At 38.2% G+C, this 15143-nt stretch overlaps 2 protein-coding genes across 2 annotated transcripts in view; one reads left to right on the forward strand and one right to left on the reverse strand.

Moving 5' to 3' along the window:
• Positions 1 to 1062: 1062 nt before the first annotated feature.
• Positions 1063 to 4530, forward strand: mthfs (5,10-methenyltetrahydrofolate synthetase (5-formyltetrahydrofolate cyclo-ligase)). The gene is made up of 3 exons (XM_088296704.1): positions 1063 to 1352; positions 3540 to 3804; positions 4002 to 4530. Exons 1-3 carry the CDS (start codon positions 1242 to 1244, stop codon positions 4226 to 4228), a joined length of 603 nt encoding a protein of 200 aa, XP_088152830.1. The 5' UTR covers positions 1063 to 1241; the 3' UTR covers positions 4229 to 4530.
• A 1767-nt stretch (positions 4531 to 6297) lies between these two features.
• Positions 6298 to 15143, reverse strand: part of emilin1b (elastin microfibril interfacer 1b) — a 49984-nt gene continuing 41138 nt past the window's right edge. The window contains exons 11-14 of the mRNA XM_088297189.1: positions 11799 to 11906; positions 10962 to 10979; positions 7597 to 7731; positions 6298 to 7415 (exon numbers count right to left, since the gene is read on the reverse strand). Of these exons, the coding sequence (XP_088153315.1) occupies positions 7093 to 7415; positions 7597 to 7731; positions 10962 to 10979; positions 11799 to 11906 (584 nt within the window). The 3' untranslated portion in view covers positions 6298 to 7092. The remainder of the gene's footprint in view (positions 7416 to 7596; positions 7732 to 10961; positions 10980 to 11798; positions 11907 to 15143) is intronic.

Consider the following 15143-nt stretch of genomic DNA (forward strand, 5'->3'; position numbering starts at 1 on the left):
ACTTCGACTTTTACCTGCTGGTACGCCGTCCAGTGTGCCCTGTGAATGTTATGATCCTCCAGCAGAGCTGGAGGATTGAGCAGGACTCTCCAAACGCAGACAGGGGAAAAAAGGTGGTGATACAAAGATATTTATTATAATCACAATATAGTCAGTATCCAATTACAATCTAGGACTATGAGGGTCTATCGGCTATAATATATATAATACCAATCTATCGGCGGAAAGAACGTAAAGCGCTGGTGGAACACTCGCACCAGGAAAAGGGAATAACTATAGAACGAAAAATGCTTGCAAAAGGCAAGGAATGACTAACGAAGATTGCTTACCACGGAAGGATAAGAGGAAACCAATCATCGACAGAAAAAGAGAACAGAAAACGAGCCGAGCTGTAGCTGATAACGAAATGAAAGAAAAACGCGACAACAAGAAACACTTGAACAAGATAACGATCGAAGTACGGGAGCATGAGCAAGTAGGATAACAATCCGACGCCAGGTAGTCAGTGTAGGTGGATTATATAGTGAGTGTAATCAGTGAGTGAATGGGAATTTTCGTTTTTCTGAGTATTTTTTCCACTCTATCTTTCAAAGTAATTGGTTTCCAGTTGTTCAGAGTAATTTTTTTCTTTTTTTCTGAGTATTTTTTTTTTTCAGTTCTCCGTGCCAGGATCAGAACGAATTCGGGCACAAGTCTTATTTCTTGATGACACCTCATCAATAAAGTATCCAGCGATTACTTTCGGATCACTATTTGTAGAGTAAGCATGAAGCCATATCACCATTCATGAAAACCCATCTATTGCACCATTGATGCAAATCCCATACGGTATGAGTTTATCATAAGAATAAACATGCCACAAAAAGTTTGTGCGTGTGTCTGTCAGTGTAAAAGAGGCATTGGTCAGTCCTGAAAAAAAATGGTTTATTTAGTTTAGTCAATCGACTGGTATAGTAGGTACAATGGGCCACATTCAATATGGTGGACTCGCTGACGTACGTAGAAACATGCTCACCATTTCAACGAGGAAGCTATGTATCGTGGAAATAGCGACAAGTACAGGGGTCAGAGGTTGCGTATTTGTTCAGAGCCTCGGACAGAAACGTTTTCTTTCCAAGCTCATGCAAAACGGTTAATATTTAATAAGGCTATGACGCCACGGATGTTAAAAAAATTGCTTATTTGTGCAGACAACCGAAACACAGATAAAGTTGACTTTGCACTCAATCTACAGCAGCAGAATGGCCGCTATGCGGGCAGCTAAACAGGCGCTTAGAAAAGAAATAAAGCGGCGTGTTGCTCTCTTAAGTGAACAGGAGAAACGCAGACAGTCTTTGATTGTTTGCCAAAAGGTAAGGAAATTGGATCTTGACACTAATGTCAAAATGGTGTTTTTAAGTTGCGCTTATCAGTACCGTAATTAAGGTAAATTATTGGCGAAATCGGAAATGTGTTTAGAAGTCTATTGCAATCGGGTGGCGTTACACAAATAAAACTCAATTTCGTTCCTCTGACTTCGGTGAAGTTAATACACATACAGATGTCGCTGATCGTCAAGTTGCAAGTTTTAATGTAAGTTTAACAACTTGCTTTACCCACTTTAAACTTGTTCAAAATTTTACCTCGTGACACTCTTGTTTTTGTTCTGCTAATTTATGTTTATTTATGTTTATGGAAAGCGCGTTGTTACAACTTCTGTCCAATGTTGTTAATGCGCTATATAAATAAAGTTGTATTGTTTTGTAAAAGTTATTGGCTCGGCAATTTATACTTACCACATCATACACAATGGCACAATTCCTCCCGGTATTAAAAGCAAAACGATCAAATATATTTTGGGGACAGCAAATTAAACCAAATCAAATGGTAGTGATGCAATGGGAAGAAAATACAGTTTAAAAAGGGTAAATTATTTTGTGCAATCATAATATATCATAGGCCATAGGCCATGAAAATATTTTTTAAATGTCAATTGGCAGTTTTTTTCTGACGGCATATCAGCTCAATACTGTTGGATTTTGTAAACTTTGTGTCGCAGAGCTTGGCACTTGACCCTTTTTGACGGTCAGTCCCCCGCCCTTCCAGCCTCGACCCACCGCCTTATTCAATAAAACTGTCGGCCCCATTGTTTAGAAAGGTCTTTAAACACGCACTTACAATCAACACATATTGTCACAGAGCAAGAGCATTCAATAGCACATAAATATTGTACAAACAGTGCTAATCCTTCTCTGTGTTCACAGTAACAGATCCCAAACTAACAAACTTATCACACTATATACGCAGTTTAGTTGTTCAAAGTGGAATTGCATCTAATCCTAAATAAAGTAAATAATATTAACTGCACATACAATCTGTGAAATAGTGAGACCGCAAATATGGAGCGCGCCGTGGTAAAGGGACTTTTACTGTATCATTTTCCCACGAGGTAACACCACCGTTGGAGGTTGACTCATCGATTTGTTCCGGTGCTTATTGAACGTTTGAATAGAGAATTTTTCTGATCTTATCTGCCGTGGTGGTCTAACAAATACAGATCACGTGATCTGAAACTATATAGGTAATGAAAACTAGCAATGGCGAAATGAAGGTTCATGAAGCACAATAGTTTTCAGAATCAGAAAGCCCTTTATTGTCATTGTACTCAGTGTGCAACAAGATTAGAGATCTCTCCTCTCCAGTGCATTAAAACATTAATTTAATTACATATATTAGATTAATTACACATTAAATAATTAAATAGAAAATAAATACAAAATTGGATGTAAAAACACGTTATGTTGCTGGTCTACAAGGTAATGGTAGTTGTGTGTGAGGGTTTAGCATGGAGATGGCTCTTGGGAAGAAACTGTTTTTCAGTCTACTTGTCTTTGTTTTGATGCGCATCAAATAAAAGATACAGGTGTTCACCTGTATCGCCTGCACATAGATCAAAGTTTCATGGTGCTTTATTTGCTCTATGGTGTCAAGTGGTTAAGGAGACCATGAGGTAAAATGTACAGGATGAAATAAGATTATTGACTAAATTGTGGCAAGATGTCCATGAGTAGCAATATTGCAGTTTTAGCAGTAGATGTGTAGTGCAAATTTGGCCCAAGTAAGAAATATAACATTGTAAGTACAATGTTGATGTGTGTATATATAAATTAAGTTTAAAACTGCCAAATTCTTATCGAACCCAGGACATTGTGACTGGAAGAGCAACACTTGTCATCTGCTGGAGCTGAAAATGTGTACGCAAGCTTGCAACAAGCAAACATAACGTTGCAATGACTACATACCGGCCACAATAAAAAATAAACATAAGTGCTAATCCTACACGAGTGCTTCTACACTCAGATTATTCTTTTCTCACGGGCAGTGTGCCTCTCTAACTCGGCAACTAACTTGAAGCTCACAACAAATGCCAACAGCTGCAAAGCGGCGTGAGGTCTTGAGTCTTATTATGAAGTATTGATGACACAATGAGACATCAATGGTAATCACTCGTTTGACTGTGCTGTTGAATCTAATTGTCTTGCCCTGTTTATTTCTTTCAGCTCATTCGACACCCAAAATATGTGGCTTGTAAACGTATTGCACTGTTTCTCAGCATGGATGATGAAGTGCACACGGAGGAAATCATCAAAGATGTGTTTAAAGTGGGTAAAAGCTGCTTCATACCCAGATATGACCACAGCAGCAACCATATGGACATGCTGAAGCTCAACAGTATGCAGGACATGGCCACATTACCCAAGACGTCTTGGAATATCCAACAGCCTGCTGAAGATGACAAGAGCAGAGAAGAAGCATTTTCTGCAGGTAGACACTCTGCAATATATGAATTGGTGTTTTATTTTTTTTTACCTTTGAATTTGAATATGGTGAAATAAATTACAAATTAACCTTAAAAAAAACATACGGTGTAGCACAATAATTCGGTTTACATTCTACATTCGAACCTGTATGACTTCATTTGCAACAAATCGTAACACTCATTTTTAACCGATGTTTTCTAGGTGGTTTGGACCTCATCTTGATGCCAGGTCTTGGGTTTGACCTGTCCGGCAAGCGTCTGGGTAGGGGCAAGGGTTTCTATGACACCTATCTGGAGCGCTGCCGCCAGCACCCCAAAGGGAAGCCCTACACCATCGCTTTGGCCTATAAGGAGCAATTGTGTCAGAACATCCCTGTTGATGACAACGATGTGCTCATTGATGAAGTCCTTTATGAAGAGGAAAATTAAATATTCAGGTTATTTATGCTGCTTAGAACTGTATCAGCATATTTTACAATTTTGGTTTGTAGCGTGGCCATTTGCATTAAAACCGCAGCATCACAGAAATTGGTGACTGTGAATCAGCAGGTCACGTGTACTGATGATGCAATTCACAAAGTGTCCTTGAGTTTATGTTGCTGACACAGAAGTCCTTCACATGTTCAAAACTCTCTACTGGTCAAACACAAGTGTAACTAACTCTTGCATGGATGTCCAGGCAGTAGTAGTAGTAAAAAGGAAAAGATTAAATAAAATTATTTTCAATTGTGGCCTCTGGTTTCCAATGAGCTTATTTATTTATAATAATGATTTCAATGTCATAATTGCTGAGTTTTCATTTTTCTTGTAGAGGTACCATTGAGCAGCCGGTCTCATCTGAGATTGCAATCTCTTCCTGAAATCAGTTGGCACAGAATAACACCACCATCTATCGATGAAATTATGTTACTACAGAAAGACAAAACAAACAGGAGGCTTTTGGTTTGTGTTACCCTTCACCATTACGTTACATCCGGAAAGTATTCACGGCGCTTCACTTTCACCTCATTGTGTTTTTTTTCTCCACATGCCTGCGTGGGTTAGGGTTAGTCAGTTAGTTAGAAACTCCGGTTTCCTCCCACATTCCAAAAACATGTGTGGCAGGTTGAGTGGTCACTCTAAATTGCCCCTAGGTATGAGTGTGAGTGCGAATGGTTGTTCATCTTTGTGTGCCCTGCAATTGGCTGGCAACCAGTTCAGGGTGTCCCCCGCCTACTGCCCGAAGATAGCTGGGATAGGCTCCAGCACGCCCCGCGACCCTCGTGAGAAGCAGTACAGATAATGGATGGAATATAGACAAAGCTGAAGTAAGAATGTTGGCTTGGCCCTCGGCAAGCATTCCAGTTTTTCATGAGGCCTCTTTGCAAAATTAATTGCCCACCCTTGATATAGTCGCTTTACCAATGTTCAAATCAATTTTGAATTATTGTTACAGTGCAGGCTTAATTTGAATTTTAACCAACTTTGCCAAAAGCAAGGTGTTAGTGTGTCACAGTTTGTGTAGTAATAGTACGCTAGCATATGTGAAGTTGAGAAGGTCCATTTCTACTACTCTAACAATCAAATAGAAAATGATTAATGTATAACACCATAGAACAAAGTTTTGTATAAATACTTGGTGTTTGTGTGGCTCTTTGCTAAAGTACATGAGCTGTTTTCTGGCTACTCATGTCAGTTCAGTTGGCCAGAAAAGGCCAAGTCAAACTGACATGACATAAATTCCCCATGTATCACTCACACATTTGTCTAGCTAAATCCAGCAAGGGATTCTAAAACCTGTTTGTTGGTCTCATTTTTGACTTTCTAATCTAGTTTAAGACCCTCAAAGGCATACGCCCATAAAGAAACACAGAAGCTTGGTGACAACCTGCAGGTTACAACCATGGTAACAATAAAACTTTGGAGAACTACTTCCAGATGTTTTTCTTTTTTTTCTTTCTTTTTTTTTTTACGGTTTCCTGATTGGTAGCTTTGCAGGTAGATGGGTGATCTGATTTGATCTTTTTGACATGTGCTTTGTGTGCAACTTGAACTGACCCATTGAATGTATACATCCAAGAGTGGCCCCTCCCACAGTGACATGGGTAAATATTCAACGGTAATCTGAACTGAGCTGGAGGAGGTGGAAACATCTGGAAAAGATTAATCAACCAGCAGCCAACTCAATGAGCTCAGCTGGTTCAGTAGTAAAATAGTAAAAAAATCTGCTTCAGTCTTTGCTAGGGGGTGTATAAGCAGTTTAAATAATCAATGGGGATTGTTACAACAGCTTTGTATTTGTTAAACACCATGAATTGGAAAATACATTTCCCGCAAAAATGTGACTTATACTCCGGAGCACTAATAGTCTAAAAAATAAAATGTCCAGATAAATCGTTTGAGTGACATATACACACACAGACATGCGCATGGACGCATGCACACACGCACACGACACACACAATTCACTGTTCAAAATTTTCAAAGCATAACGCAATAATGAACATGACAAAAATGTCTGCATTAACTATTTACATTTTTAATACCTTCTGTTCTCTTTAAGATAAAACAAGGACATTTTGTAAGACAGTAATTCTAATGTGCTCTTATTAGGTTAGAATTCTAGTAACCAACTGCAGATACTAACCAAACACAGAATACTGGTACTGCTAGAATCTATTTTCCTTGTCAATCAAAATAGTCTTGTGAGTGTCATAAACCCATACGGCAAAACAAACAACAACAAAATGTGCAATTTATTATAAAACATTCACAACGGAATCTCTTACTAGCCAGTAAACTGAATAGTATAATTGCGGTATTCATAGAAATACAAGATTCCATGAAAACGTTTGAAAAAGGTGATAAGTCTACAAACATTCACTTGATACCACATGTCCTCAAGGTACCACACTTGACATAAAGTTGCCTACAAAATCGGGCTAGGTTTTCAACAACTGAATTGTAATTAACACTAACCTCAAGCAATAAACAGTCATGGTGTATAGTGCTACTGATTTAATCCATATGAATCAATCCTGTGAAGAAAAGAAAACTCATAGGACTATCACATAAAACTGGTTAACCAAGTTTCTTGTCACATGATCATATACATTATAAAGAAACATTCCTTTGCAATACTCAACGTCTTTTGAAAGAATAGCTCTTGGTCACTTCTGAATACCAAAGTAACATCATTGTTTTGGTGCTGCCTCCTGTGGGCTTGTCTTGACTGGATCTGGAAATTCCGTTAGTCAGGTACTCTGTCCTTGTCATTTAGTGTTTTAAATGTTTCAGACATCAGCAGGAAGCCATCACATGTCTTCATAGAGCAGCATCCCATTAAAGATGGTAAGTGGTTCCACAGAGTGGGCCAGTTTTCCCATCACCAAGTCAATGCAGACTGTGTCCTGAGTCTGCAGGGGCAAAATGATATTGAAAACAGCGAGCGAACCTGGAGAGGTTTTAACTTCAGCCACAGGGTTGTTCTCCAAACCCTCAGGCTGATAGCCCCCAGAATCTACGCGGGCCATGCCATAGTTGGATTTTGAAAGAACTGCCTCTATCTTCTCATTCTTGTGGCCCGTTAGGATGGCGCTGAAAAAGTAGTGTCCATCTACTGGGGCGGTAAAAATACCTGAAGGCAAGAGATTAGCACTTGGTTACTGCAAAAATACTCCCTGAATACAAAAATGTATCAGTAGTCAGTAGTACACTTGATGATCTGGATTTATTTAAAACTCATCAAAAACCATCCGATTCTTGGCATGTAAATCATTGTCAAGAGAAAATAAATGAACACTGTAAAATATGTTTACCTGTCCTGGTGTCATAGAAGTCTCCTTCATTTACAAAAATCTTGTCAAAGATAATGGTCCCTGGGGTCTCCATGGGAACAGTAAGGGCAGCAGAGAAGGACAATTTGGGTAAATGAGCATCAACACCTGGAAGTCCTGAAAATACACGTTTTACAAATTAGTATCTCATTGACACCCACACTTAGAGCTCTGTTTCCAGGACTGGTCCAAGTCCGGTGCGGAGCATTGACTAAATCTATATATCTTGTTGGTAGTTTGGCACACGCATGCAGCATATTTAAAAGAAAAAGTGGTTTGGGCCGTTATGGGTCTGGACACAGCACACTTTTGCCACCAATCAAAATGACTTTTCTCATTCCCTTTAAATGTGCTGCACACACGCACAGCCAGAAGTCACGCCATCGCTCCACTTACTCGATTTGGCACCAGTTACGGAAAGTCGATGTTTTTAACAAATGTGCTTAACACAACTCGGCTGGGTGATTCATTTCAAAATAGTCTTGACTTTTGTACAAACTACTTGACATAAACAGGAACGTTTTGCATCGAGACAAAATCTGGCTGATAAATATGTTTCTTATAGACGCAAACGATAAGCCGTTTGCTTTGGCCACTGATTCTGCTGAGTTTGGTATAAAGGTCAGCGATGACAACCAAACTGCCATGACGATTGAAGAAAATTACCAAAGTGTCCTGCTGTTAACCAAAGCTCACTTCCAAGAACATCCTGAACAACAGACAAATAGAACAACAGAAAATGAAAACTGGAAATTCAAGCCAATTAATTAAAGACTTGTAACATTTTTATGCTCAGCATACTGCATTTTCTATTAATCATTAATACTTATTATTATTAAAACAACATTTTTAATTGCTTTGCGAACTTATTCTTCAAATATTCAAAAATTTGCAATACATAACTTTTGGAGTAGAACAAAATTGTTGCAGGTCCTATTTAGAATCCTGATACGTAACTGGAACTGGAAGTGTGTGTGGAAGACATACTTCAGTCTTCAGCAAGGAAAACACTCACACCACAAAATCAGATACACCATAGAAACGGCTACGAGTAAAAAATCCACAAGTGAGTTCTTGATTTAAGAAATGATAAATCAGTCATAATTATACAACAATCAATTCCACATAGTCAGTATTATCGCCATGATGAGATAATACTGATATTGTGACCTAGAGCAATGTCCGATTCCGATACGATATTAGCAGGAATGATACATGCAGTAATTTATTTGTTTTAGTATGAATTGTTAGAAGAGACTTGATCAAGTTATACTATTAAAACGAATACCATTCGGCAACAGTAGGTATGAGAATATATGACCTATTTATTGCACACTTGGGGTGCATCTGACTATTAAATGGATACACACATACAGTTACTAGTTACTTGTTAAAAAAATGCAGTTAGTAATGTAATCAAAGTGCCGTAATTTTAATGTAACTTGAATGCATTTATTTACTTTTGGATTGCTCCAATACAAGATAGTTTAAAGAAATTAATAGAATGAAAAAGAAATCAATAGTGACAAGCTGCAAAGTGCACAAAGTTGATGTTGAAGTTTTTGAGATGTCTTTCTTTCACCCATTTTCATACACTAATCAGATTTGGGTCACAGATTGTCACCAGAAAGATGTTCATGCCTACAGTCAGTGTATTTCAGTATTTATCACCACTTTAAGATCTAAATAATTTAAGAGTAGACATTCATTTTACAAGTTAAGTTATCATTTTAGTTTTAGACATGTAAATATTCATTTAATTTTTAGTACTTTTTGTAGTATGATTAGTGGAAATAAAAAGATTTTATCACTCCATCATATGTTGTGACTGAGCAATATTTGATGACTTGACTTATGACTTCCGTCTGGAAAATACGGTACATTGATTCAAGTAATGACTTCACGAGCTTGAAATTCGGTGGAGACTTGAGACTTGTGACCTGCACATGTGTGCCTTACTCCCACCTCTGCTCTTAAACACTGGCTGGCACTACTCTACTCTACGCTTGCTGAACTAATGCAATAGTTAGATGTCACAGGTAATTGGTCATGCCTGGAGTGTGCAGCAAAAAAATGATGTAAAAGAAAAGCAGATGCAGTTGTGTTAGTCTTTGATGCTACATTAGTCTTGCAACAAAGCTAACGCAATGCACACTCCTGCCTTCTTACGATGTAATATCTTTCCATTTCAATAACAAATAAGCGCCAGCGGGCATTACAACACTGCAGCATCTCATCATGAAACATCTTTTCCCCTGTCTTTTAGTTTGAAACATACGCCGTAATTCATCCTCTTAATATTTGACCATGTGGCAACTTAATTTGTTTTAATTCATCAAAGTCAACTCTCACAAAGGCGGCAAAAATCAGACAGCCATCAAACACTTCCACACACACGTGCGCCGATATACGATGGGAGCCAAAACATCCCAAAATACACAATACATGTACAAGGTGAGTATTTTTTTTAGCACACAGGAAGTTTTGTTAACCTTGCAAAGTGTAAAGATCAAGCATGTTAGAGACTCGCCTCCATGTCTCATGAGACGGAAACCACACTGAAAACCAGTGCAGCAGCATTCGCTTGGCCTCCTGTGAACCCCTTCTCACCTCCACCGCACTCTCATTAAAGTAACGACCAATTAAACCACAGCCATAGCAATTACAAAACCGCGCTTTTATCAGTTCGAGATTATATGACACAATGTTGGAAAAGTTCTGAACCATAACACACTGCTTGCATGAGACATCATCATTCAGTCACGACGTAAAAGGATTGATAAGTGGAATCCTCAGGCAAGCAAACACGATTCGAAGGAATCAAATTACTCTGAATTGTCTTTTGATTTCCATACCTAGACATCGTTTTATTGATGTGGCCAAAATTGTATATGTGCTTACTGAGAATTATTGATAACATTTAGTGTCATGCTTCGTGTGACCTAGAGTAACATTTTAGATGAGGGGAAGTCAACCCCAAAAAATTCTTAACAAGACTGACTAATATTGCGTTTGTGGACTATGAGTTAAGACGAAAAATCCACCTGTTTTTATCCACCTCAGAGGGCGGCCATTTTGTCATTTGTTGTCAACTGAAAATGACAGCACAGTTGATCAAGGCTCAGCTAATGACCAATCATGGCTCAGCTTCAGAAAACAGCTGCGATGTGAAGACACATGGAACATATTGCAAATAATTTTGGGGAGTTGACTTCCCCTTTAATGATGATTAAAATGATCACTGTCATTACTCATCGTCACTATGATTTCTGTTGTAAAGCACAATGAAATAACTGATCATGAGATAGTTTTGTCTTTCAAATTTATCAAACAAAGTATATACACACCTGTTTCTCCTTTGGGACCTAAAAAAAGCACATCGGTAATCAGTAAAAACATTCAATAGGTAACAGTTGCTTAATTACAATATAATAGTTACACTCAAAACCGTCATTTATTGAGATTAACTCAACATTCTATAGTCTTCTTCTATAGTTAAATGGTATCCATGAAGATGTGAGCAGCTGGACTCGTTTAAATTCCGCTTCCATAAATGATCAAAGTTACACCTTCGGAAGTAGCTACATTTGACAGACAGAAAGTAAGTAAAGCTCGTATAACAAGCCAAGAAACACAACACCATACTTTGTTGTAAAAAAAAAAAAAAGATCTGTCAAACAATATGTGTACATTCAAACCTTTCCTTAAAATGTAACAAGGCTTTCCTCAAGGTTGCGGGAATTGCAGTTTAAACTATTTCAAATGCCAGTCAATTTTGGCTCGAGAATTTCATGCACCTGCTGAAAAGACTCAAGATGAAGGAATTCCATTGTTTTCGAGACAACCAACCGCACCGCAAATAGTTAACATAGACATCTAACTCAAACAAACAATGGATTTGACAGAAGAAACTTATTTGTCCTAAATCCAAATGAAATATTTAGGGTGATATGAAGACGGCTGTAAACTGGGGATACACATATTTGGAAATTATGGACGCATTTTACACTTAAGTTAAAAAAATGCCAGACAGATTCACCCCTCCTCCAAAAGAAACTGAATTCCATAATAAAATCACAAGACACTACAAAAAAGTAAGTTAGACAAAAGTTGCTTGAGAATCTAAATTAATCTGATTTATCATGCATTAGAGCATTTGAGAATCAATATATCGACAGTTCTACCTGGTAGCCCACGTGTTCCACTTTCTCCTGGTCTTCCAGAAGGTCCCGGTGGCCCTTGGGGACCTGGCAGCCCATTGAAGCCTCTCTCTCCTGGAGGTCCGGGTGGGCCTGTATTTCAACATATTATGTTAAATACCTGTACACATACAGTATGTTATCACGTAAAATAAGTTAAGTATAAAACGGCAGTCCACAGGTTCCAAACAAGGGGTGTGAGCTTCCTTAATTAGCGACTCAATATGATTTCAGGATGGTGTTGTGTTGATGCTGGTGGCAACTATTTAATTTCAATTAAAACTGCGATAAGACAAATCAAAATGTTGAAAACGGAAGTCAAGTTAGCCGTTACGCCACCCCCTGGGCCAAGTTCAAAGTAAAAGTCTCCTAAGGCTATTGCATTGGCATGAATGACTCAATGTATTATTTGGTAAGCATTATTTTGAAGTTAGGCTTTGAAGTGGCGGCGTGTTCGTTGTGTTAGTTCGTTTGTTTGCCGCTTCCTTGTCATGTTGTCAAGTTGCCAAAATGCTCCCTTACATGTGACTTATGAGTGTTTTCAACTTCCGCTGATGCTTTCATCGTGAATGCGGACTGATCATTTTGCCTTAATGTGAAACCGCAAATTTTTTTCCCACACCAATCATTCCGCGGGACGTGCCCGGCCCGAACTATGCTGCTTAAACGTTACAGATCATGGATCAAAGATGATACGTTGCACAACTGTAAGTCATCGCCGAATGTTGCTGAGAAGCAACATCCTTGTCTAGTCGACATTTCAAGCTTGATTCGATCTGTCAGGCTGCCATTCACTTTGACTCTTACTGCTCACCGTTGTCCGTATACATCTGATTGAATCTTCAGTGAGGCCAACCCCACTCTATCATCCACAAGGTGTATTGTTTTCCTTGAATTATCCCGGTTCTGCTTTGCTTTAATTAAATCGGTCCAACAATAAAAATCATCAGGCAGGAACGACTCCTATTGTTTTGAAATAATTGAGTTATAGTGCTAATAATCAACATTAAATACAGATATTGGCCTGTAGCTATGACATAATTTTTTATTTTTGTATGTCTAAGAATTATAGAGACAATGGCCTCTTTCCAGGACGGGGGAGTTTTGCCTTTCTTCATAGAGAATCTTAACACTAACAAAAGGGGACATAATTCCTATCTAAAACACTGAGGGGAATCCGTCACTGGCCAAAAATTTGCAATTTTTTGTTGTACTGATTGCATTCTCCATTTCTTCCTCCGTAATCCCAGTGTTCAACAAATTATTCTAGCCCAATAGATGGTAAATCTAAACCATGTCTAGATACTATCTTCATCTGGTTAATCTGGTTGTGTGTATAAAGCCTTCTAATACTCCTCAAATGCTTACTCTGTTTCCTCGGGGTCTTTTAATAACTCATTCATTATGTTGGGGACTCCTAATCTTATGAATTACATTTAATGCTTATTTTACCCTTAACCTTCTTGGATCTAGCTTCATTATTCAGGTTTATGCTGTTCTTGTAATTCGCTGAGTTGTCTTATTAAGTTTTGATACAATTCGTGTTTGGTCCTCATCAAGGGATCAGGATGGTACATTTTTCTCAAACATACAATTTTTTTTTTTTTAAATCAGTAAACACCTAGAATTCTTCACATTTTTAAGTAGCAATATGGCCAACCTCCCTTCAATTTAAAATTGTTAAATTTATTAATTCAAAATCATCATAATTACATAGCTAATATTGTAGAAATAATATGGAAAAACAACCCCAGAATGTATGCGGACTTCTCTGATTAGGCTCATTTGCATCTCTGAAAATATTACAAAACAATTAGACTTTTCATGGCTAACTTAAAAGAGTAATAAATGAAGACTCTACATGCATCTTCAATGAATTTTATGTCTCAATTTTTTATTTTCATCATAAGTCACCAAGAAATGCAAACACAATGGTTTCCGAGAGACTTTTCAGAAGCTTAATTGTTAATAGGTTGTCATAGATTAGATTTAAATCTTTAAACGTTCGCTTGGCTTACATTTACGCAAGGCCACTCCAGAGGTTACACCTGCACCACTCATAAGAAAATGACGCCTGAGTGCGGCGAGACCCAGCGATATAGTCGTGTCCATCCATCCATTTTCTGCACTGTATATCCTCACGAGGGTCATCGCGGGCGTGCTTTAAAGTCTCATTTTGAAAAGGCATGACAACTGGAGTTGTCATGGAACTCGCTATCCAACATTTACGTTCTCAAAGCAGCCATTTAAAAAGCACATGCCGCACTGCGACGCAAAACATCAATAAAGACCTCCCGGGCTGATCAAAGAGGTTATCTGAAATTGACGCCCACTTGCATCATGACGCAGATGGTTTCAAGAATTGTCTGCCTGGCCGACGTTAATGTACTTGACTGCATGAGCTTTGGCAGGTGTCTAAGATAAGATAAGATGTCCTTTATTAGTCCCACAATGGGGAAATTTGAGGTGTTACAGCAGCAAAGATATAGATCACACAGAGTCGGCGGCGTAATGTAGCCGTTAATGTATAACATTAGCAGCAGACATTCAGAAAAAGCATGCAAATATACACAGTATAAACGTATCTAAGTGTAAGGAAACACTCCTAATGTTTGTCCATTATACGGAGGGGGAAACGCTGTAATGATAAAAACTACTGAATGATTGAAAATACTGCAATCATAAAAATATTGCAATGATAAAAGTACTGTAATGGTAAGAGTACTGAAATGATAGAAAAGTACTGCATGATAGAAAATACTGCAATGGTAAAAGTACTGTAATAGTAAAAGTACTGCAACGATAGAAAAATACTGCAATGATGAAAGTACTGCAATGGTAAAAGTACTGCAATGGTAAAAGTACTGTAATAGTAAAAGTACCGCAATGATAGAAAAATACTGCAATGATAAAAGTACTGCAATGATAAAAGTACTGTAATAGTGAACATCCTGCAGTGGTAGAAATACTACAGTGATAGAAGTATTGTAATAAGAATACTGTAATGGTAAACAAAATACATCATTGGTCAATATTTAAGTACACCCTTGGCTGAAAGTACAGTAGTAGTTAATATTGCATCCTAGGACTGCACAATTGCACTAATGCCCTCCCGTTTGTAGGCCTGACCCAATGTTCTTGTTAAAAAGTCTGACAGCAGTTGGCAGGAAGGAGCGGCGAAATCTCTCTTTGGTACAGCGAGGGTGTAAAAGTCTGTCACTGAAGGAGCTGTAAAGTGTTCTCAGAGTGTCATTGAATGGGTGGGCTGGTTTGTCCAGCATTGATGACAGTTTTGCCGTCATCCTTCTGCCCCCCACTGAGTCCACAGAG

The sequence above is a fragment of the Idiotropiscis lumnitzeri genome, chromosome 5, assembly GCF_059441095.1.
Source record: "Idiotropiscis lumnitzeri isolate Australia: NSW breed Sydney's pygmy pipehorse chromosome 5, RoL_Ilum_1.0, whole genome shotgun sequence".
Taxonomy (NCBI): Eukaryota; Metazoa; Chordata; class Actinopteri; order Syngnathiformes; family Syngnathidae; genus Idiotropiscis; species Idiotropiscis lumnitzeri.